Raw genomic sequence first — 25,844 nt, forward strand, 5'->3', positions numbered from 1 at the left:
TTCAAACCGCTCTTAATGAAATAACAGACAATATATCGTGGATCGGACAGGGTTTCGCCCCTGCACCCCTGGGAGGGGGGCGGTCAACCCCCACGACGACAATACCGCGAAGGTCGATCCCCGACCAACTCAGCGTAAGCCGTTAATTAGGCTCCACAACTTAACAATCTCCCACTTGGAAACTAATCCATCATCAATATCTCCTCTGCAACGGCAACAACTTCTCAATCCTCAAAGAGAAGTCCAACTGAAGTTGCACATAACTTCAATTTCTCGATTGTAACAGCCTTCATCAACATATCAGCCGGATTCTGACTCCCTTGAATCTTCTCAAATGCTAAGACTCCATCCTCCAGAGCCGATCTGATGAAGTGATAACACACCTGTATGTGCTTTGTTCTGGCATGAAAAACAGAATTATTTGCTAAATGAATAACACTCTGACTATCACAATACAACACATTCTTCCCATGCTTGAGACCTAATTCTTCCCAGAAAAATTGCAGCCATACCATCTCTTTGCTGGCTTCAGTCACAGTGACATATTCTGCCTTAGTAGTGGAAAGAGCAACTATTTTTGCAACTTAGAGACCCGACTAACTGTTGTACCACCCAATGTGCATACATATCCATGTCTCCAGCCATGTCAGCATCTACATAACCCTGTAATCCCAAGTCTGACTTTCTGCAATGCCTCTCAAATACCTGAGAATCCACTTCACTGCTTCCCAATGTTGCTTACCCGAATTACTCATATATCTGCTTATAACTCCCACTGCATGATCTATGTCTGGCCTAGTGCACACCATTGTATACATGAGACTGCCAATAGCAGAAGCATAACGGATATTGGCCATGTTGGGTCACTACTCTGTAGAAGGTGACTACTTCTTAGATAGCCTAAAGCGACTAGCCAAAGGAGTACTCACTGGTTTTGCATCATCCATGTTGAATTTGCTCAACACCTTCTTCAAATATTCTTCTTGTGGTAGTTTCAAGACATCAGTATTTCTAGTAATCCTCATCCCAAGGATTTGTTTTGCAGCACCCAAATCCTTCATTGCAAACTTCTTGGACAACTCCCTTTCAACTTATCTATTTCCCTTTTGTAAGCACCCGCTATCAACATGTCATCAACATATAGCAATAGAATGATGTAGGAGTCATCAAACTTCTTCACATAACAACAATGATCCGCCTGACACCTCAAGAAACCATTACTACTCATAAAGGTGTCAAACTTCTTATACCATTGTCTTGGAACTTGTTTAAGACCATACAAGCTCTTTTGAAGTTTGCACACCATTTTCTCCTTTCCTTATGCCTTGAAACCTTGTGGCTACATCATGTAAATTTCTTCCTCCAAATCACCATGAAGAAATGTTGTCTTTACATCCAACTGCTCTAAGTGCAAGTCTTCATTTGCCACTAGTCCAAACATTGTTTGAATAGTAGTCAATGCCTTCTTTTTGTTGCAAGCCTAGCCTTGTACCGCTTGTTGCCATCATGTCCGTCTTTTATTCGGTACACCCATTTATTCAGCAAAGCCTTCTTCTCTTTTGGTAACTATGTCAACCGCCATGTCTGATTAGATAACAGTGAATCCATCTCATCCTTCATGGCCAACTCCCACTTGGCTGATTCATCAACTTGCACAGCTTCCTCATAACTCTCTGGTTCACCTTTATCAGTCAAAGGAACATAATTCAGTGTAGGAGAGTACCTCTGTGGTGGTCCGCTAGTTCTGGCAGATCTCCTGACTGTAGTCACAGGAATGTTCTGATTTACTTATGGGGGTATGCTTTCCTGATCTTCCTGAGTAATATTCTCCATCTCAATAACTGGAAGATCTTTCAACTGAATCACTTCAGACTTCTTAGTTTCATTGTTTGTGCTTTTAGAATCTACTCTCAACCTGTATTTATACAAGACACCTTCATTGAAGATCACGTCCTTGCTTCTAATAACCTTTTGACTTTGGTCATTCCAGAAGCGATAACCAAACTTGGTACCACCATAGCCAATAAAGAAACATATTTTAGATTTAGCATCAAGTTTACTTCAAGCAACAGAATCAATATGAATATAAGAAACACAACCAAACACTTTCAAGAAAGAAAGGTTTACATCTTTGCCGCTCTAGACCTCTTCTGGTATTTTGTAATCCAATGGTGTTGAGGGACCTCTATTGATCAAATAGGTAGCGGTACTAATAGCCTCTGACCAGAACATCTTTGGCAATCCCGCATGTAATCTCATGCTCCTAGCACGCTCGTTCAAAGTTTTGTTCATCCTCTCAGCCACACCATTTTGTTGAGGTTTTCCAAGTATGGTCTTCTTCATCTTGATTCCATTATCAGCACAGTATCGCTTGAAATCATTATCTATGTATTCTCCCCCATTATCTGACTACAGACATTTCACCTTCAAATGTCTCATTTTCAACCATTGTTCTCCATCTCTTGAAGGTATCAAAGACATCAAGTTTCTTTTTTAGGAAATAAACCCATACCTTTCTGCTTGCATCATCAATAAATGTCAGTGTGCTTAGTCAGTGTGCTTTTATCCATGGCCAAAATATCCTTGATTCAGCTATGGCTGCACATGAAATTTTAGACTCATTAAAAAAATAAAAAATGCCCAGATTTGCCCTAAAACTTGATTTTGAAAAAGCTTTTGATCGTGTGAATTGGAAACTAATTGATCAGCTTTTTGATAAAATTGGTTTTGGGACACGCTGAAAATTTTGGATGAAGAGCAGCATCTCCAATGTGTCGTACTGTGTTCTTGTTGATGGAAAACCCTGCGGTTATTTTAACGCCACAAGAGGCATTCAGCAAGGGGACCCCTTGTCTCTATTTCTCTTTACTCTCATTGCAGAACACCTGGCTTCCATGGTCCGTCTGGCAAAAAATTCCGGATGGCTAAGCTCTATCTCAGATGATCCCAATCAAGATATTTCCCTTCTTCAATATGCTGATGACACCATTCTCTTTGGTGAAAGTACTTTAGAAGAAATCTCTCATATTAAAGCCTTGTTAAATTTATTTGAACTCTCATTTGGTCAAAAGGTAAGTTGGACAAAATCTTCAATTATTGGCTTTAATATTGATCCTAGCGCATTACCTAGGATGTAATATTGCAACACCTCCATGTACATATCTGGGCCTACCTTTGCACCTACTTTGCCTTCCAAAAGCTCTTGGCATCCTGTTATTGAGCATTTGGAGGGTCGCCTGGCAGCTTGGAGAGGAAGATTCTTATCTAAGGCTGGCAAACTGGTTCTTATTAAGTCTTGCCTGCACGTTATACCTTCTTATTTCCTCTCCCTATATTGATGCCTTGCTTCTATCCGCGAAAGAATTGAAATGCTCAAAAGGAGATTCCTGTGGGGAGGACCAAACGGCGAAAGGAAATATAGCATTGTGAAATGGGCTGAGGTATGAAATCAAAAACTCTTGGTGGACTCGAGATCCATGATATAGTTACCACAAATTCTGCACTGTTACTTAAATGGATTTAGAAGTTTAATTATATCCGAAATTGATTCGGAGGAAATTGGTTGCTGCTAAGACAAATAAATTATTGGGCTGGTGGACTTAGGGCGATGTAATAGGCTGTCCCCTATGTGGAAAAAAATTGTAATATTGTTACTTGCTTTCAAAACGGCTGTAAAATGTTACTCTGGCATGGGTTTTGTAACACAATTTTGGACTGACTGGTGGACCGGCACTCACAGCATCAACATCAGTCACAACTTGATTTCTAACTTGGTGAGAAATATTGAAGCATCCATCTAGGACCAACGAACTGATTCTGGAGGATGGAACTCGAATCTCCGAAGATCTCTTTTGAATTCTGAGGCCTTGGTGGCATCCGACCACATCATCATTCTTTCCTTGGTAAGTCTCAAAAATGTGCCTGATACTCTTATTTAGACGTCGTGCACGAAAGATAATTTCTCAACTTCCTCTGCTTTCAATTTCCTAAGTTGTCCCAACATTCCACAAACCAAACATCTTGCTGCCATTGCATGGACCTTGCTTGCTCCCCCTCATGCTAAATTTTTTATCTGGTCTGCATATAGGAATAAAATTCTCACCTCAGATTCCCTAATCCGGAGAGGTACCCATGTCCCAGACCCTCGTTGCCCCTTCTACCAAACTTCCTCAGAAATAGCCACCCATGTCCTTTTACATTGCAATTATGCCCATTTTGTGTGGACCAGCCTCCTCAACAAAATCGGTATCCACTATTGTCTCTCTCAAAATCTCTCATCTACCATCCTCTCTATTACAAATACTAGCCTCCCAAAACTCGGAAAATTATTAATATCTTGCTGTGTTGGGCATCTCATTTAGGCATTATGGAAAGAAAGGAACAATCACAAAATCAATCTAAAATCTATTCTTGGAAATACATTGGTTGAAAAAATTATTGGTCAAGTTACTGCGTGTATCCTTCTGCGTAAGGAATTCAAAAATCTAAATGGATCTAACTTTCGTGAGAACTGGCGGACAATTGTTGGCACGTCTTATCCACCTCATCCCCCAATTTTGGCAATTTGGTCTCCTCCCCCAAGGGGCTATTATTAATTGAATTTTGACGAAAACACTCTTGGATGTCTAGGCCCTGTGGGTTTTGGTGGTGTTGTTCATGACGGAAACGATGCTCTTCTTTTTTCTTTTGGTGGGCCTATTGGAATTTCAGATTCAACTATTGCTGAATTATCTGGATTACTAAATGGACTTCAGATCTTCAAAAATCGTCTTTCTGGGTCTCTTTGCATTGAAGGAGACTAAAAAATCGTCATCAATTGGGGCACAAAGACAGAATGTCCTCCCTGGCAGCATTGGGACATGTTTTGTGATATATGTAATTTAACTTATGCTTTAAACTGTAATTGGAAATATATTCCTAGATCAGCTAATCATTTAGCTGATGCATAGGCTAAATTAGGCGTTTCACTCCAACACCTTGTTGTGAAGGTAGGCCCTGTTTAGCAAGGTATTGTATTTTTATTTTTATTTTTTAATAGCTTATATATCTTTATTCAAAAAAAATATATATATATCACATAGTAATTTGAACCACCAAGGGAGGTAACAGTTGAAGGCGCCCATACATTTGTGTAAACCAACTCCAACTCTACTATCTTTTGCTCCTTTCCATCCTTAGAAAAGCTAACCCTTTTCTGCTTGCCAAAGATACAACCTTCACACAAACTATTATTTACAGTGTTCAACCCTGGTAACTTCCCTTTAGACTGAAGCACTTTCATTCCCTTGACCTTCACACAAACTATTATTTACAGTGTTCAACCCTAGTAACTTCCCTTTAGACTGAAGCACTTTCATTCCCTTCTCACTCATGTGACCAACCGTGTCTCTGCAATTGGAAGTGATATATAGAGTTCTAGTTTTAACTCCTCAAGCAACAACCAATGCTCCCTTAATGACTATCCAGGTAGCACCATTAGAAGTCACATTATGACCTTCGTCATCAAGCTGCCCTACTGAGATCAGATTACGCATCAGTTTTGGTACATGTCTCACCTTGTCAATTTTCCACATTGACCCGTTTGACATCCTCAAACTGACATTACCAATACCGACAATATCCAAAGGTTCTCTATCAGTAAGATACACCTTCCCATGATCTCTAGCAACGTAATTCTCCATGATCTCACAGTGCGCAGTGGTGTGAAAAGAAGCCCCTAAATTTAACACCCAATAATCAATAGGGGTATCAACCGACAAAAGTAAAAAATCTTGTACTTCTTCAGTTACCGCATATGCAGCATCACCTTTCTTTTCATCCTTCTTCGGTGCTCTACAGTTCTTCTTTACGTGACCAAACTTGCCACAATTCCAACACTCCACATTCCTTCCAAATTTGGACTTACTTCTTCCATTCCTTGACTTCTCTCTACCGTTGTCCTTGTTGGAATTTCTCTCGAAGTTCCTGCCCCTAGTATCGACATTTAGGGCAGAATTAGATGTCGATGATTATCCGTAGTCCTTTCTACGAACTTCCTCCGCAATAATGGTATCCCAAATATCATTAAAAATCAACTTCCCATTGCCTACAGAGTTGCTAACCGCAACCCTCATAGGCTCACAACAATTTGGCAGAGACGCCAAAAGAATTAAAGCACAAACCTCATCATCAAATTTAATTTGAACGAAGGTCAATTGATTGACAATCGTGCTAAATTTATTCAAATGTGATGCCACAGATGTATTTTCTGTCATCTTTAAATTGAAAAGTTTTTTCATAAGATGTACCTTATTATTTACGGAAGACTTCTCATACATGTCGGACAAAGTCTTCATCATCTCCGCTGTGGTTTTCTCTAACGCGACGTTGTGAGCAACGTTCTTCGACAATGTTAATCGTACTACTCCCAACACCTGTCTATCGTGGAGATTCCACTAATCATCTTTCATACTTTCTGGCTTCATCTCTAGATGTGGTGCCAGTTTTTTCCTGTACAGATGATCTTCGATCTACATCCTCCAGAACGCAAAATCCATACCATCGAACTTGTTGATTCCAAGTGTCAATCCTTCTCCACCAACTATTGCTCTCAATCACGAACCAAAACTCTGATACCACTTGTTAGGAATTAAACGCTATAATTCCAAACTAACGTGAAAAATAATAATAAACGCAGAAGAAGGAAAAAGCAAGCACGAAAAAGACAACAAAATTTATACAAGTTCGCCTCAAGGTGAGAAGACTACATCCTGTCTTCCACCTCTGCAATAATCCACTATGAAGATGAAATAGTTTACAAGAGAGATGGCACACACTTACAGGTGTTGTTTTTCTCTAACTTCTCGGGCTACAACTGATGCTCGTTGGATGATGAAACCCTAATAGCGGCGCCCCAAATATAAAGAGGAAACAAGGGCAACCGTGATACAAGAGTAAAATTCCCAAACAAGGTCGATCCGCGTACTGACTCAGCGTAGGGCATTGATTAGGCTCCACAACGTAACACAGGTATGCTTTCTTCCGCTTCCTCCTCTTCATCTTGGATAATAGACTTCGGGGCCTCCGAGCATCTCTCAGGTAACAAACATATGTTAAATTTTTTATTTCCTTGTATTTCCCGATAAGTTTGTTACTATAGCTAATGGTACCCAAACCAAAGTACTTGACAAGGGATCATCTTCTATTACACCCTCTATCCCACTTCGAGATGTCCTATTTGTTCCTCAATTCCCTTTAAACTTACTCTTGGTAAGTCAGCTCACAAAACATCTAAATTACTCTATTACCTTCTCACACTCTTCTTGTGTATTTCAAGATCTAACAACGAAGCGAGTGATTGGTGGAGGCCATGAAAAGGGTGGTTTGTATTAGTTGGACTTGTCTCCATTAGCTGAACTTTCTTCCTCTCCATCCGAGGCGCAACTTTAGGACAACCGGCTTGGCTATCCTTCTACATCTTCTCTTCGGCATTTATTTCCTTCTTTAAAGTCATTGTCTACTTTAAATTGTGAGGTTTATCAGTCAAGCAAACACCGGAGGAGTACATATTTTCCTCGCCCGACCAATAAAAGTGTTGCTCCCTTTTCTCTAGTACCTTTAAGTGTCTCCATATTTCACAAGTTAAATATTTTGTTACTTTGTTGATGACTTTACCCAGGTTACTTGGTTATATCTATTTAAAGAAATATTTGAAATATTGACTATCTTTAAGGCCTTTCATGCTACGGTACTAACCCAGTTTAGTAAGAAAATTCAAGCACTTAGGTCTGATATTGCTAAAGAGTACTTGTCTAGTGAGTTTCAATCCTTCTATCAAGATAATAGCCTTATCCATCAAACATCATGTGCCTATACACCTCAACAGAATGGCGCTTTGCCATCTCCTTGATGTTACTCGGGGCCTCGTTTACTCCATGAAGGTACCCTACTTTTATTGACCTCATGTCATACTTACGGCATGTTTCCTTATCAATAGGTTACCTTCATCTGTACTTAGTCATAAGACTCCATATTTTGTATTATTTCCTAGTGAAGACCCATTTTTTCTTCCCGTAAAGGTCTTTGTGTATGCTTGTTTTGTCCATCTCACATCTCCTCACAAAAGTAAACTTGCTCCTCGATCTATGAAGTGCATTTTCTTGGGTTACTCTCACACCCAAAAAGGTTGTCTATTACAAACCTACCCTTCGGTGGTTACTTGTGTTTAGGAATGTGACCTTTTTTGAGGACACCTCATTCTATTCCTCTAATGATACTCCTCCAGGTCTTTCATTCCCTCCTGCCACTCCTTGTCCATTTGTGCCCTTTAATACCGATGTCACTCCGCCCCCCGCATTGGCCGAAACCACACCTCTGGAGTTTTTGGATTCTACCTCAGTAAGTCCTTCTTCCCCTATTCCATTTTGTCCACAGTTTGATACCTGACCCATTGCTCTAAGAAAAGAACCTCGTACTTGCACTACTCATCCTATCTTCAACTTTATATCTCACCATCAGTTGTCTTCCACATGTTATCAGTTCCTTGCATCTCTTTCTTCCATTTCTATTTCGTAGTCCTATCAGGAGGCCCTAAAATATCCAAGATGGAAGGCAGCTATAGGTGAGGAAATGTAAGCCTTATATGAAAATTAAACATGAAACTTAGCCCCGCTTCCAACAGGTAAGATATTAGTAGGTTGTAAATGGGGTTTTACCGTCAAACATAATCTGGATGGGTCCGTTGCTCACCTTAAGGTCTGCCTCGTCGCTAAAGGGTACACTCAATGTTATGGAGTGGATCATAAGGAGATATTCTCTCGTTGCCAAGTTAAATTTGGTACATATCTTGTTGTCGCTTTCCACTAACTCTTCATGGCCCATCTATCAACTTGATATCAAAAATGTTTTCTTAAAAGGTGATACGCAAGAAAATTTATATGATTCAACCACATGGTTATGTGGTTGAGGGGGGAGTCTGTATGCTGCTTAAAGAAGTCCTTATGGGCTTAAGCAATCCCATCGGGCCTGGTTTGATAAATTTAGCCAAGCACTACTACGGTTTGGATTTCATTAGTGCTCAATAGATCATTCGGTATTTATTAAAGATACTCGAAAGGAAAGATATTATTGGTTGTGTATGTTGATGATATTGTCTTAACCGGCAATGATGCGAATATCATACAAGAAGTCAAAAACATGATATGTCATGAATTTAAAACTAAAGATCTTGGACTTTATTTTCTAGGCATAGAAGTTCTTCAATCCAAGTATGGGATAATATTATTTCAAAGGAAGTATATCTTGAACCTCGAAAAAACGGGAATGATGGGGTGCCGCCCAGCTGACACACCTATGGATGCGAATATTAAATTATGTGCAAGTTATGGTAAAAATATTGATATTGGCAAATATTAAAGACTTATGGGTAAACTTATCTACCTCATGGTAACTAGACCAAACATATCTTATGTCGTAAGTGTGGTGAGTCAATACATGCATAAACCACAACTTACCCATTGGCAAGGCTTAGAAAGGATATTATGATACTTAAAAAGGAGCCCCAGGAAGAGGATTACTTTATAAAAAACATGGGTACTTCAACATAGGAAGTTTCTCAAATGCAGATTGGGCTGGATCACCTGATAACAGGAAGTCCAATTCTGCATAATGCATTCTTGTTGGAGGGAACCTGGTTACAAGGAGAAGCAAGAAGCAAAATGTGATTGCGAGATCTACTGCAAAAGCAGAATACAGGGGTATGGCTCACACAGTCAGTGAACTCCTATGGATCAAGTCACTTCTTACCGAATTAGGAGTTTATAAAGGAGGTTTTGATGGGTCTATATTGTGATAATCAAGCAGCTATTCATATCACTTCGAATCCGGTCTTCCATGAAATGACCAAACACATTGAGGTGGACTGCCACTTTATACGGGAGAAATTTCGATCGGGTATAATCTCCCTCAAACATGCTTCATCACAAGAACAAGTAGCATATATTCTTACTAAATCAGTTACATCTAAGATCCTATCTTTTATATGTGGCAAGCTGGGTATTTACGATGATTTCTCTCCTCCAACTTGAGGGGGAGTGTTAGAAGATTGGTTCAAACCCACACACCCTTTCTCTTGGTAAATAAGAAGACTTCTCATAAAGATGGCATGAAATTGTAATTACTTGTCTATTTATGTCTCATATCTTGTAATGTTGTAGCCCTTAGGGCATTGTAAAAATATAAATAGAGACCCTTGGCTAAGAGGTAGAGCATTAAGTTCTCTCCTCACTTCTCAATCTCGTCCAAACTCTCTTCTCCCTTCTCTTGGAATCCGATCTCTAAACTCTCTCTCCTTTCTCTCTTCTTCTCTTCTTCCAGTCCTTCTCCTTCTCCTTCTCCTCTCCCTCTTTGGCTCAAGATCAATATGAAGAGTCCTAAATTTTACAAGTCTCAAGAGAGTAAAAGACCTGTTACAGAGTATTACAACGAATTTTTGGGGGTGTGGCAAGAGATAAATGTATATCATTTGTTCACTACTGATGAACGGGAGTTAAGCAATAGAACCAATTGCTAGTTCTTACTGAGGTGGTAAGCAATATTATACCAGGGTCATCAGATGAAATGCACCAACTACTACTACAACAACAACAACAACAACTAGTACAACATAACACTTAGCTCTCAACTGCCTCTTCCTCAACATCTATGGCTCAAACTTCCGTTCCTACAGCCACTCTAGTTACTTCAGGTATGCTACTCTTCATGTGTGTCCCTGTCCACGTGGGTTCTTGGCCCAGGAGCTACTACCCATATGTTAGGTATGTCATCTTTATTTTCAAATTTAAAAGAGTCAACTGATATTAAGCATGTTACTTTAGTTGATGGTTTTGTTTCATCGGTTCAAGGGGTCAGTATAGTAGCCCTACATCATTCATGTCTCTTCAGTCTGTGTTATTCGTTCCAAAGTTTCCTCTTAGATTGTTGTCGGTTAGTCAATTGACAAAGTCTATGAATTGATTGTTAACTTTTTATCCTACCCATTGTGTTTTTCAGAATTTCATGACAAAAAGGGTCATTGGTGTTGCCCATGAGATGGATAGATTGTATTATTTGGAGAGCCACTAACCAGATAATACACTACATACTTTACACTCTATAGTTTCACTTCTACAGTGGCATTTATGATTAGGTTATCCCTCTCTGGCAAAATTGGTTCAATTTTTTCCTACATTTCCTTCTAGTCTTTCGTTTTAGTGTGAATCGTGTTGACTGGGCAAGCATCACCTAATAACATTTCATGTATCTCATAACAGGAACAATCATTTGTTTGACATCCTTCAATCTGATGTTTAGGATCCTTGTCCTATAACTAATTTGTTTGGTTATAAGTATTTTCTTTCATTCATAGGAATCAGAGAAATCAAAGGTATTTGATGTATTTCAAAAAATTTACAATGAAATTAAAAATTATTTTGATAGTAATTAGCATCATTTCAAAAAAAATAAAAATAAATAATGAGCTAAATTTATGAATTAGAAATTTGATATCTTTTCTCAAAGTCAATAGATTATTCATCAGTCATTTTGTGAGTTTACTCCACAACAAAATGTAGGTGCACGTAAAAGTCGTCATTTGTGGGAAGTGGCACAGACTATGTTATTTCATATGAATACACTCAAATCGTATTGGGGTGATGCAATTCTTATTACGTGTTTTCTCATCAACAGGATGTCTTCTTCTACTCTTGGGGATAAAATACTTGTTGGATTTTTAGAAAAAAAAAATACTTCACTAACTTATTGTAATTTGAGTACATGAGACTTTATTTATAATAGAGGAAACAAGTAGAATCCAATTACAATTAAACTACCCTTGTCCCAGTTACATTGAAAGTTACATAATAAAAGATAAGTCCTAGAACAATTGAACAATTGAACAACTGAGCATAAATAGAATACTAACATAACTAAAACACTTTTAACTGAGACTCTTCTGTGAGACATCCTCTTGTGAAACTCATGTAAGACTCCATATTAATTCTAGCTATGTGAGACTTCTTACGATGAGAGTCATGTAAGACTTCCATATATGCTCTTCAACACTCCCCCTCAAGCTGGAGTTTATAACTTCAACTTGAAATGAAAAGAATTTTTGGTCTCCAATTTTCTTTTGTTGAATTTTTTTTCATAAATACAAAAAAATTATCTTTATGCAAAAACTTCATCTTTTGTGCTTCCCCTTGAATATTTTGGTTACATAAAAATTACCACAATATGTGGAATAAAATACCTATTTCATGTGCTTCTTCTTCTACTACTCTCCCTCAAGTTGGGGACAAAAAGGACATAGAGACCCAACTTGGACAAAACACAATATGGGAGAAGAAAATCACTTCAAACCATACAACAAAGTTCCATACACCAATAAAAAATGGTCATAGTCTAAAACACACTTTGCTCAATTTTAAAGGTGGAAAAATGACCCAATAGGGCAAAACAAAGAAAATACTCACTTTTTAAGAGTAGCTCAAACACAAATCACTTTTTGGGTGAAGAACAAAAAACTTGACTCAAGTTGGATGTTGGGCACACTCCTATACTTTTTAGGTAGTAGGTCTAGGCATTACTATGAAGTGATAAAAACACAAGATAATAAATTGAAGAAATACTAGAGAAAAATATCTTTAACCAAAAGGTGAATTGTCACTTCATTCTAGATGCTATGATGAAGAAAGAGGTAGTCACCCCATTTGTTTGATCTGGAGATCAACTTGGAGATTCAAAATGAATCTATGACAACATTTTGTGACAGCCAAGCAACTATCTTTATTGCTAGTAATCCAGTCTTTCATGAAAGAACAAAGCACATAGAGGTGACAGTTCACTTCATTCAGGATGCTATGATGAAGAAGGAGGTAGTCACCCCATTTGTTCGATCTGGAGATCATCTTGGAGATTTTTTACTAAGGCACTACGAAGGCATGAATATTTTATTTTTTGTGACAAGCTAGGTCTCTTAGATATATATGCTCTAGCTTGAGGGTGAGCGTTGCAAAACCAATATTTTGGTTATTTCACCTCATCAATATATTTATTTTTCCATGTAATCTTGTTCCCCATGATGAATTATGTCTATGATTCAAGTTTCATGTAGATAGGACACATAGAATGGGAAATATAAGGGAGATAAGGCATCTTGTTTAAGGGCATTATTGTAATTTATGAAGACCCATTTAATTAAATAGAGAGGGGGTCGAGCTCTATTTTTTAGCTTCTCTTAATTCTCTCCTTTCTCTCTCTTTTCTCTCCTCGCTTCTACTTCTCAATCTTCATTCTTTCATATTCAAAGGCAATCTCAATAATGAGTTTATAGGCAAAACAATGCTTATCAAATGTAAGATTAAAAAACTAGCAAGGTTCTCCAGCATAAATATCCAAAACTAGCATTTAGTTGTGGAGCATTATCATAAGGCTAGTTTCTGACTTTAGCCTATTATCTAGCACAACTCTTTCAAAAAGTAACATGTTGCACAGTAATAAAATTTATTTCAATGGTTTAAAGTCTAGTACTTAGAGGAGAGAAAACCCAGTTGAAATATTTTAACCGTCCCACTTTGGGCACCGGTGATTGACTACAGTACGACATTTTAAAGTTAAGTGGTGTTCTCTGTTGGTATCTATTTGTATTTGTAATCTTTCTTGTGTCATACAGTTCCTGACTAGTCTTGTTGGGGGAATTTTTTTTATTTTTTTTGTTTTTTTTAAAAGAACAGTCAGAAGAATTACACCAAAATGTTCCCTGACACTGCACAAATGCATCTAAAGAGGGGAGACCTTGAATAGAAATGACATTGAGCTGAGATGATCATAAAACACACCTGCCAGTATATCCATATTGCAACCTTTTGAGGCATAAACCAGAAAAACAATGCCAGAATGGGTGTCTGTGAAGAACGTACTTTCTTGGCTTTCAAAGTGGCAGTAAAATAATTACCGAGATCAGGGTGTTGAACCGAAATATCAAGAAGTAGATCCTCTCCAGGTGTTTTTGTATGCATTTTCCAATTTCCATGCATATCCTGCAATTGTTCCACACAAAACCATTCAATATGCTTTAAATGAAAAATAGAGTGAGCATTTTATTGCACAGAAAATACACTTTTTTTAAAGACAGCGAGAGATTGAAAAGACACTGAGCTGAAAGAAGCAGGGCATTAAAAATCTTATCGAAGGCACCTTGACCTCTGCAATAATGTCAGGTTACAGAAATTGTATTATCTCTTTCTTCAAGATCTACATTTGAATAGGTAATGTATCAAACAATCTTCTTCTATAACATTCACGAAAACCATAATAAGCTCCAGGTGCACACTAGGAAATTTTAAGAATTTTCTTTTAGTCAAGCACATAATAGAGAAGGAGGCATTGTCCAAGTTAGTATACACAAGGAATGCTACCTAGAAAACTGAATATCTACATGGAACTGGTAAAATATTAGTGGATGCAATTGGTAATGTGGGTGTGAATTCACCAGGCTAATGCACTTTCATTCTTCAATTCTAAATTAGAGCTATGATTTGCCCCAAAGGGCTCTGCTCAACCTTAAATTTATAATTGCCCCTTCACACATTGCATAGATATGCATTAACACATTAATACACATTCTAAAGAGAATATATCACCCTTGAATTGACTTTCATTATCTGTGCACTGATGCTACTTTTGTCACTCTCTTTTTGGGTAAAAACAAATTACATATTGTCAGAAAGCAAGCGCTTATAGGATATACTACAGTTTCCACTCCTCGTCTTGGCTCCACACTCATTGGTGTCTGCCTAGTAAATCTAAAACTCCAAGAATAGGGCAGACATGATGTGGCAAAATATTTACTAGCATCTGTTTCCGAATATGATCTTCCACATCATCAGTATCAGTAATGTGTCACCTATATTTTTCCTAGACAACATAATATTTCAGAATATGCCACACTTAAACATGCTATAATGGTTTTCCATGTTGTCCTAGCATTTTAGGTTTTGATGCTTTCTACCAGACCAACCCACTCAGAGATTTATAGCTCTCAAAATGATATCTTTTGCTTTTTGCTTTTAAATTTCTTTTACAAAAACCAACGAGTGGTTTATTCAAATGGTTCCTTATTCCATATCTCAAAGAACAGTAGTAAGGTCTATGAATCACAAACAATCAAATTGTAAAATATTGAGAAAAAGAGAGTTGAGAGTGAGAGGAGGTTAAGAGAAGAAGAATAAAGGGATTTGGAGAAGAGCGTAAGCTCTGGATTACGGGAAAAGCACGAGCCCCCTATCCCTCTTTATTAACGTAAGTGACTTGAGAGGAAAGACCTCTCGAACCCTCATATAAGTACACACTTATCTACGTAGATACATGCCCAAAAGTTGTGAAAATTGGACTATAGAAAATTACAGATTTCTTGAAGTTTTTTATTTGTTTTGATGAAGTGGCTTTCTTGAAGTTACTGGTGCTCTTTCTGATATAATCAAATGATATGAAATGACAAAACTACCCTTTTACATTATATTTAACACTCCCTTCAACCTGGAGCATATATATCTAGTAGTCCCACCTTGTTACAAAATGTCTCAAACTCGCACCTATAAAACACTTTAGTAATGACATCACTTAACGGACATAGGGAGTATCAACTTTCTTTTTTATCACTGCATCTCGAACAAAATGGCAGTCCACTTCAATGTGTTTAGTCCTATAACGAAAAATTGTGTTGAAAAACAAGAGCAAGGGCATTTTGGTCATTTTTCCTAGTCATTATTTATATTTCTTGATGTAATCCTGTTCTACATGTCAAATTGTCTTTGAACAAAATTTCATGTAAAGAAGACGCTTAGAATAGGAGATATAGAGACTTAGGGTTTTCACTTAAAGTAGGGGCAATATTGTAAATTGTATTCAACCCAGCTTATAAATAGAGGTTGGGGGACATGCAGGTCCCCCAACTCAGTCTCTTACTAAATTTTCTCTTCTCCACTTTCTCGTTAAGCATGTTAATCTTGTTGATGGGTCAATTTCACCAATACAGGCAATGGGAAATGTTACTCATGCTCCTTTTCTTTCCCCTCAATTTGCATTGTTAGTTCCAAAATTTCTTTTAAATCAGTTGTCTGTCCGTCAAGGGGCTAAGTCTATGAATTGTTTTCTAAGTGTTTACTCTACTCATTGTGTCTTTTAGGATCTCATGATGAGGATTGGTTTTGCTCGTGAGAGAGGGGTACAATACTATCTGGACAACCACAATCCAAACAGTACTTTACATGCATTGTATGCATTTGATTCACCTCTTCAGTGACATCTCAGACTTGGTCATCAATATCTGGTAAAACTCATTCAAGTAGTTCCAAACCTTCCTTCTAGTATTATTTTTCAATGCGAGTCATGCCAGCTGGGCAAGCATCACCGGAGCCCCTTTCGTGTTTCATCTCATAAGACAAGTAAACATTTTGAGCTTGTCCACTCAGATGTGTGGGGTCTTTGTCCTGTGACTAGTCAGTTTGATCACAAATATTTTATTTTCTTTATTGATGATTTTAGTAGATATACTTGGATTTATCTCATGCGAGAAAAATCTGAAGCTTTTGATGTTTTTCAACTATTTTATAATGAAACAAAGAATCAGTTTGCAACTTCTATCCATATCTTGCATACAAATAATGGTCTTGAGTTTAAATCGTAAATTTGACTCTTTCTATCACTCACAAGGAATCATTCATCAAAGTTCTTGTGTGTTCACTCCACAACAAAATGGAGTTGTTGATTGCAAAAATCGTCATTTAGTTGAGGTAGCTCACACTATGCTCATTCATATGAATGTACCTAAGCCTAATTGAGGTGATCTTGTTGTTACTGAATGTTTTTTGATAAATAGAATGTCATCTTCTGCTCTTAATGGCAAGAATCCTATTCAGGTTGTTTTACCTATTGTACCTTTGTTTCTAGTGTCCCCTCGAGTCTTTGTACGCTTTGCACATGTATTTGATCAATCCAATGATAAATTGTCTCCATATTCTATTCAGTGTATACTTTTAAGGTATTCTCGGACACAGAAAGGGTTCTAATGTTATTGTCTGTCTATGAGAAAAACATTCGAGTCTATTGATGCTACCTTCTTTGAGGATGTTTCATTTTTTGAATCTTCTAAATCTGAGTTAGTTCCACCTGAACCCTCTATACCTAGTCCCGGTTATTCCTCTTCCAATTGATGAATGTGCTCCAACCCGAGATGCTCCTACTGAGAAAACATTCCAGGTATATCAACGCCGACAACAACATTTTGATCCATACCCCCTCCTCACATCCAACCATGATTCTTCATCGTCTCCTGATCCTAAGATAAGTGATATGCACCGTCCTATTGCCCTTCAAAAAAGTGTTGACAAAAATACCTAACATCCTTTATCTCATTTTGTCTCCTTTGATTCTTTGTCTGATAATTATCGTAAGTTTGCTTTATCCATCTCCACTTGAACTTTTCCTTCTTCAGTGTAGGATGCCTTGTTGACACCTCATTGGAATAATGTCATGGATGTAGAGATGGAAGCATTGATTGATAGAGGGACTTGAGATTTATGTAACTTACCACTAGGTGTTGTTGTAGTTGGGTGTCGATGGGTCTATATTATTAAATATAACTCTGATGGATCATTTAAACGGTACAAGGTTCGTCTTGTTGCAAAAGGGTATACACAAACATTTCGTGTGGATGTTTTTGAGACTTTTCTCTAGTTGCTCGCTCTTCTTCTATTTATATAATTATTTTTGTTGCAGTCCATCAAAGTTGGTCTCTTTTTCAACTGGATATTAAAAATGTTGTCTTATATAGTGACCTTGAGGAGGAAGTCTATATGGAGCAACCTCCAAGGTAAGTTGCTCAGGGGGAGACATAGAAAGTATGTCGACTCAATAAGGCTCTTTATGACTTAAAATAGAGTCCGCGAGCTTGGTTTGAAAATTTTAGTCAAGTGGTTATATCCATGGGATTTCATAGATGCCATTGTGATCACTCATTTATTTATTCTAAAAGAACCATCTAAATTTATTATCTTACTGGTATATGTAGATGATATCATCCTATCTGGGAGTGACAAATCAGGCATTGAAACAGTTAAATCCTAGTTGGTGAATCACTTTTAGACTAAGGATCTGGATCAACTGAAATATTTTCTAGGTATTGAAGTAGCCAGACGCAAAGAAGGAACAACTCTGACTCAGTGGAAATATGCTACTGATATGCTTCAAGAATATGGACTTCTACGAGCTAAACTTGCGGATACACCTATGGAAGTAGGACTTGATCTTCATGGTGATCAAAGTCCAAAACTGAAAGATAAAACAATGTATTGAAGGCTAGTAGGCAAACTCATTTATGGTACAGTTACTAGACCAGATATTTCATTTGTAGTGAGTTTAGTGAATCAATTCATGAAGCATCCAACTAAGATTCACCTAGAGGCCGCACAAAGAATCTTGAGATATCTAAAGGGAGCACCAAGAAAAGATCTCCTTTCCAAACCTAATAATCACTTGAAGATTGAGGCTTTCTCCAATGCTGACTATGCCGGCTCCAAGCTTGATAGAAAATCAACCACTCGATACTATGTATTTTTGGGAGGAAATCTAGTCAGCTAGAAAAGTAAAAAACAAAATATTGTTACTCGGTCCATTGCAGAAGCCGAATATAGAGTAATGGCCCATGCAGTCAGTAAGCTAATGTAGATAAAATTTATTGTCCAAGAATTTGGGCTCAATCAATCCTATGATTATGTATTGTGATAACCAGGCGGCAATCTTCATTGCAAGCCATCCAGTTTTTTCATAAAAGAACAAAGCATATAGAGATAGATTATCATTTCATTCAAGATGCAATAATGAGGAAAGAGGTAACTACTCCATATGTTCAGTATGGTGATCAACTCGGAGATATCCTAACAAAAGCACTGGTAAAGCGTAAATTTCTAAACTTCTATGGCAAGCTAGGATTATTCAACATATACTCTCCAGCTTGAGGGAGAGTGTTGAAAAACAAGAATAGGCGTATTTTGGTCATTTTACTTTGTTGTTATATATATTTCTTGATGTAATCTTGTTCTACATGTCAAACTATGTCTATGGACAAAATTTCATATAAAGAGGACACATAGAATAGGAGATATAGGGAATTAGGGTTTTCACTTAAAGTAGGGGCAATATTGTAAATTGTACTCAAGCCTAATTATAAATAGAGGTTGGGGGACGCACAAGTCCCCCAACTCAGTCACTTTCTCTCAATTTTCTCTACTCCACTTTCTCTCTCTCTCATTCTCTCTCTTTAGCCTTCTTTCTTCTTGCTTTTCATATTGGGTTGCCAGCAATAAAAATTGCGTCTGGTTATCACAATACATTGTCATTGATGCATCAATCTGTAGACTCAATTCTTGTAAGACTGACTGATCTCACTTACTTCAGCTCATTGACTATATGAGCCATAGCTTTGTACTAAGCTTCAGCAATAGACAGGGCCACTATATTTTGCTTCTTATTTTTCCAGATTACATTGTTTCAGCCCACGAAGACACAGTACCCAGTAGTTTACTTCTTGTAAAGCTTGGAACTAGCACAGTCAGCATCTGAGAAAGCTTCTACTTTTCGATGATTGTGAGATTTAAAAAACAGTCCCTTTCTAGGTGACCCTTTAAATATCTCAATATTTTTTTAACAACCTCTAAATGAACTTTGTGAAGGTGTTTCATGAACTGGCTTACCACACTAACCGAGAAGACTATATCTAGTCTTGTGAAAGTGGTTTAGATCAGTTTCCCAACTAGTTTACAAGATATAGTTTTATCCTTGAGTTCTTCACTACGTTCATCATGAAGGTCATTTCAAACTTCCATGGTGTCTTTACAAGCGTTGCACCCAATAAACCATACTCCTATAGCATGTCTCTCACATATTTTCTCTGTGTTAACACAATGCCAGCTTTACTTCTAGCAACTTCTATCCCAAGGAAGTATTCCAAGGAGCACAAATCAATAGTCTGAAAATGTTTAGCTAGTTTTTGCTTTACTTCTTCAATACCTTGCACATCACTACATGACAAAACAATATAATCAGCGTATACAAAGACTACAATCTTAGATGACCTCTTCATGACAAATAATGAATGATCATAATGCCTCTACTTGGCTGAATTTTTCAAACCATGCCCTAGGGTTTTGTTTAAACCCATAAATTTCCTTCTTCAATTTGCAGACCTTTTTCGTCTCTGTCTAAGCAACATACCCAAGAAGTTGTTCCATATAAACCTTTTGTGCTAAATTGGTATATAAGAAGACATTCTTAATGTCAAGCTAGAAGAGTGGCAAATTATGGTTCACAACAATCGATACAAGTACATCGACAAATGTCAACTGTGCAATTGGGAAGAATGACTCCAATGCATCAATTCTATATGCCTAAGCATACCCTTTGGCCACCAACCAAACTTTGTATTGCTCAATAGATCCGTCTACTTTGTATTTAGCTGTGTATGCCCAACAACAACCCACAACTAATGCACCTTAAGGAACATCACATAAACTACACATACGTCTATTAGTCAACGCCTTCATCTCAACATCCACATGCTTCCACTAAGGAGAGAGAAGAGTGTCCTACAAAGAAGAAGGAATAGTACAAGAAAACAATGACAAAGCAAACTGCATGTACCCTATAGATAACTAATCAAAAAAGACATAATGGGACAAGAGATGACAAGTAAAGAAACGAACTCCTCTACAAAGAGTAATAGGAAGATATAAATCACTTCAGGATTTGAAGATGAAAAGGATGTTGGAAACTGCAAGAGAGCGAATTGCGGCACGTTGTTGACCATGTTGCTTTTGTTGATACACCTACAAGTGGTTTTTTGCAGAAATAGACTGTGGTGGACTAAAGATATCTCCCACAGGTGCAGAGCAACAACACCTGGAATTCTCACTAATGAAGGAGACATTGTATCAAAAGAAGAGAAGAAAGACACATCCTCAAAGAAGGCCACATCAACAGACAAACTTTTTCCTAAGAGAAAGACAAAAATATTTGTATCCCTTCTGTGTCTTAGAATACCCAAGAAAAATACACTTGACCGAAAGTGGTGGTAGAAGTATTGAAAACATGGGCAAAACATACACAACCAAAAATACGATGTGACAATGGAAATAATGTAGTAGGAAGAACTCAACACTAAATTTGATCTCCAAGTACAGACGAAGGCATTTTATTAATAAGAAAGCATGCAGTAAGTACAACATCTCCCCTATAAGACTTGGATACATGCATATGCAGAAGCATTGTCCGAGTTACTTCTAATAATTGCCAATTTTTACGCTAGACTACTCCATTTTGTTGTCGAATAAAAATACAAGATGACTGAGGAAATATACCATGATGTTGACAAAATATAGAAACTTATGATCCATGAATTCCAATCTATTATGAGTACGAAAATTTTGGAGAGATACACCAAATTGGGTTTTTATTTCATTATAAAAAGTTTGAAATGCATCTAATACTTCAGATTCTCCCATAAGAGGGACCCAACTAGTGAGGACTAAGATCCTCAATAAAAGAAACAAAATATTTGTAGAAAAAAATATTAGGAACTGAACATGGTCCCCATAAATCAAAAAGAACAATTTCAAACAACTTTCTACTTTTCTTCTGACACCATGGAAAAACACTTTGATAATGTTTGCCCATTTGACAAGACTCATATTGAAAAGATAAACTTAATAGAATGTAGGAAATAGTTGGACCAATTTCGCTGGAGAAGGATGACCAACTCCTAGATGGCATTGGAAGGGGAGAACATGCTTAACTAATGAAGACTCCCTCATACCAGTAAACAAAGAAGACATGCCTAACATACGAGTGGATCCTCCTGAGTTAATTAACCAGGAAGACCCAAGACGCACATGTAGAGCAGACATACCTAAGCTGGCAAGAGTAGCTATAGGAAGTGAAAGTTGTGCAACAAATACTGAAGAGGAAGGAGCTGAAATAGAGGCAAGTTGAGCCATAGGTTGAGCCAGTTGTTGCATTTCATTTGGTGCTCCTAGTAAAATACGAACCATATGTCGAACGAACCATATGTCGAGTTTGGGGCTCAGTATTTTCATGAGTCAATGAATTTGCCCAAGTAGGCTCGCCAAATTTACTCCAACACTTGTCAGAGAAGTAGGTGGTGTTTTCATAGTGAACACACTTTTTTTTTTTTTGAAATGAGATGTGTAAGCTGAATTAAAAGAAAAGAGATATTACAATACCTTGCTAAACAGTGCCTCTTTCCACAACAAGGTGTTGGAGAGTACACTTTCTATCACCTTTTCCATCATTCTAACCTCATCCTCTACCAGAACCATCTCTGCCCCTACCTCAAATATTACCTCCACGACCTTGAGTAGACTCTGATTGACCAAAGGAATTAAATGCATATGCACTAACATTCTTATTATCCTTGTTTTTTTGGACATAATTGCAGTCTCTGCCCGCATAACTTTTTTAAAAGTTATGGAGAGTGATGGACAATTATCCGAAGCAAGTAACTGAGCCCTAACTACATAAATGTTTGTGTCCCTAACTACATCCTTGTTGCTTAGTGAATGGAAAACATGCTGATCTCTTGTAGTATGTCTTGCAAGAGTCTAGCATACAACTCAGAAATCTGAGACAAATTACTCTCCTATGCACATAGTGATTCCGAGGACACCTCCATATCTCCTTGGCCGTTTCACAATTAATAATCTGATTTCTTAATCTCAAGTTCATATTGTTCAACAACCAAGTCATTACTTGTCTATCCTCTGCTTTCCAATAATCTGTAAGGAGTACTAGTGGGTCATCTGTGATAAAATTTGATTTTCTTTTGGCCTTAAGATAGTTGTGTCTATTCAATCTTTTTTAAGTAATCAATATTGAATATTTCCCTTCTGAGCTTATGCCTCTTAAGGAGTAATAATTTCACTAGAGTCGGCCACAAAAAAAGGTAAAAACCAATTAAGAGCTCAAAAAAACAGTTTAGTTGCACACACCAAATGGGCCCTACAGATCCCAATTAGGGTTTCGTCAAATAACTGTACAAACACCCAATAATATATAGCATACTTGAACTGCAGAAATTTCCAACAAAAATCACCATGATTCACAAAATCAGGACTGACTAAGCCTCCCAGAGGAGGATGCAGGCAAAGTAGACAGTATTGGAGTTTGCGCTCAATGAGGGCAGGACAATCCCAAGTAAAAAACCCTCTTGGGGCACCAATCAAGTGTAGAACTGTTTAACTAGCTGTAGAAACCATCAACTCTAGGGTTATGGCAAAGAAAGAGAACAAAAAATCAAAATTTTGATACCAGTGAAGACCAAACCCAGAGATTCGCTTTTCTTAGATAATGCAATATACATAGAAGGAGAGAGGATGTTTCATTGGCTTGCAATCGGGACCTATTGCGTTGATACCATGCAAAATGTTGAGGAAAAGAGAGTGGAGAGTGAGAGGAAGTTAAGAAAAGAAGAAAAAAGGGATTTAGAGAAAGAGTGTAAGCTCTGGATTAGGGGGGAAAGCATGAGCCCCCTATCCCTCTTTATTAACTTAAGTGAGTTGAGAGGAAAAGATCTCTCTACCCCTCATACAAGTACACCTTACATCTTCATAGATACATGTCCAGAAATTGTTAAAATTGGACCATAGACAATTACAGACTTCCTGAAGTTACTGGTACTCTAATCAGACTATGTAAAATGACCAAACTACCCTTTAACATTATATTTAACACATATATTTCATTCACTTGATTTAAAGTACCAAATTACTTTGTCAATCAAACCAAATTAGGAAACTATAAATAGGCAACAAAAATTTCAGAGATAGAATGCATCATCCCAAGACAACTATACAGCTATAAATGGAACAATTCACACATATGTTTTAGATCTATTCAAGCATACAAATGAATAATATATGAAATAAATAGCTGGATCAATTAAAGAATCATACCATAAAGGGACTGACATGTAGACTCTTTGGTACAACATCAGAATCCAGATCAAAAGGAAAATAGACTCTTTCACCCCATGGTGAGTTTGTCACCTAAAAGCAAAACAACCATAACCATCCAGTTGGTATTACAAGCACTGAGAGTATCATATCCAAATAAAAGGCAGCACACCATCAAGAAACTGACAATTCTCAACCGAAGGCAGGAAAAAAGAACAAGGGAAACTGTAGAGAAATAGATAGTCTGAGCTCTTATTTTTCCTCGTTTTCTTGTTTTTCTGAAAAAGAAATTTAACATTGAAGAACAAAATACACAAGTAGGTGTTTCTAGAAACGTAGACGCATCATCAAACTATCAATCTCCACCATATGTAGCAAATTTCACCTATCAACCACCTGAAGAACTTGCCGAGACACCGGCAGACCAGAGGAAAAATGAAATAGGACTACAGCAAAATTAACTATCCAAGTGTTCTGTTTTCCTGTCGAAACGTTATCAGTTGAGGATGAATTACAGAATCATTACCTCCGCTATGCACTTCTCCAGATGTGAGGTGGACTCCTCCAGATTGTAGCAATAATAGACACTCAATGGATTTTGTTCATACCCCACACTAGGCGGTATAGTCAAAAAGAACCTGTATATGAGAATTTAGAATGGTTGTCACATGAAACGACACTGTCCTGGAGACTTTACAATCAACCAAGCAGCAAATAAGTTATGTTTATTGCCATGTAATATACTCTCTCTAAATCGATTCAAGTAAAAGTATTCATTCAAATACCTTCACTTCAGCGAAGTTACAGAACTTTGGGAATGTCATAAATGTGACGAGAGGGGGGAAAAAAACATAACGAGACAGAATGATCAGGAATAGAAAATAAAGAGACAAGCATGGGAATAAAAACACTGACTCTGTCAGTCATTCATGGGAAAATAACGAAAGAAAACCGCAGATGACTTGAACCGCATTGCGCTTTTCGTAACGATATTGTTTGGTAATCAGGTAAATGAGCTGGGTTGGCTTCTGAGTTGGAGGTTACACTGGTCCGTTGGTGTGGGCGATGCGGCGAGCTTCATCTGCTGAGAGGTGAGAAGTGAAGAATGAGGAAGGCAGACTTAGAGCGGCGGTAGCCAGGTCGAGATCCACCAGCGCATAGCGAACTGGGTACTCGAAAGCATGGAAGATGGGTCTGCGTCGCACGTGCCGTACGACGCCCTCGTAGAAGACTACGCCGTTTTTGTCGCTTTGTTTAGAACACCGACTGGGAAAGACCACACGAAGAAGGGATTGAAGAGCGAGGCGCAAAGAGAGAAAGACGGTGGTGACACTCGCGGTGATAATGGAAGAGAGCAGGTAGATAATCTCCATTGAGGATAGTAATCCCTATCCGTCAACTTGTTGTTAACGATTACTGTGCGCCGCCGGCAGCCGGCGACGGTGGGCTGGAAGAAGGCGGCAACTGTCTCAAAACAGTCAGACGAGACACTGGAGGTCACGGACCAACATAAGGAATCGACCTCCGGATAGGTACAGAGTGCAGAGCTCGGAGAACAGAGAGAGGATAGGAAATTAGGAAGCCTATCGCGGAGGAGATGGGTCCACGCCGAATTTCCTATGTGTGCTGAGCTGGTCCCTGGGAATTCTGAATAATTTGTATTTATCTCAATTCCTAATGGGATGAGAGTAAGAGTGGCATCCAATCAAACTTAACCCATACCTGCCTATATTTTAGTTGAGTTTGATTTAAATATTTAGAACTCGAATTCAAGCCAAACCCAACCTCGAGCCTAAAATTGTAATC

The 25,844-nt window shown here is 37.9% G+C and overlaps 1 protein-coding gene across 3 annotated transcripts in view; it reads right to left on the reverse strand.

Annotated features, from left to right (window-relative positions):
* The window catches only part of LOC137951898 (uncharacterized), a 29,238-nt gene extending 3,651 nt beyond the window's left edge, over positions 1 to 25,587 (reverse strand). For all 3 annotated transcript variants that reach the window (XM_068798874.1, XM_068798875.1, XM_068798873.1), the window contains exons 1-4: positions 25,083 to 25,587; positions 24,565 to 24,676; positions 24,039 to 24,131; positions 13,854 to 14,054 (exon numbers count right to left, since the gene is read on the reverse strand). In XM_068798874.1, the coding sequence (XP_068654975.1) occupies positions 13,854 to 14,054; positions 24,039 to 24,131; positions 24,565 to 24,676; positions 25,083 to 25,411 (735 nt within the window). In that variant the 5' untranslated portion in view covers positions 25,412 to 25,587. The remainder of the gene's footprint in view (positions 1 to 13,853; positions 14,055 to 24,038; positions 24,132 to 24,564; positions 24,677 to 25,082) is intronic.
* Between the last annotated feature and the right edge of the window lie 257 nt (positions 25,588 to 25,844).

Source organism: Aristolochia californica, unplaced genomic scaffold, assembly GCF_029961685.1.
Source record: "Aristolochia californica isolate CCGP_79_NKW_82.1479 unplaced genomic scaffold, dmAriCali1.0.hap1 SCAF_15, whole genome shotgun sequence".
NCBI lineage: Eukaryota > Viridiplantae > Streptophyta > Magnoliopsida > Piperales > Aristolochiaceae > Aristolochia > Aristolochia californica.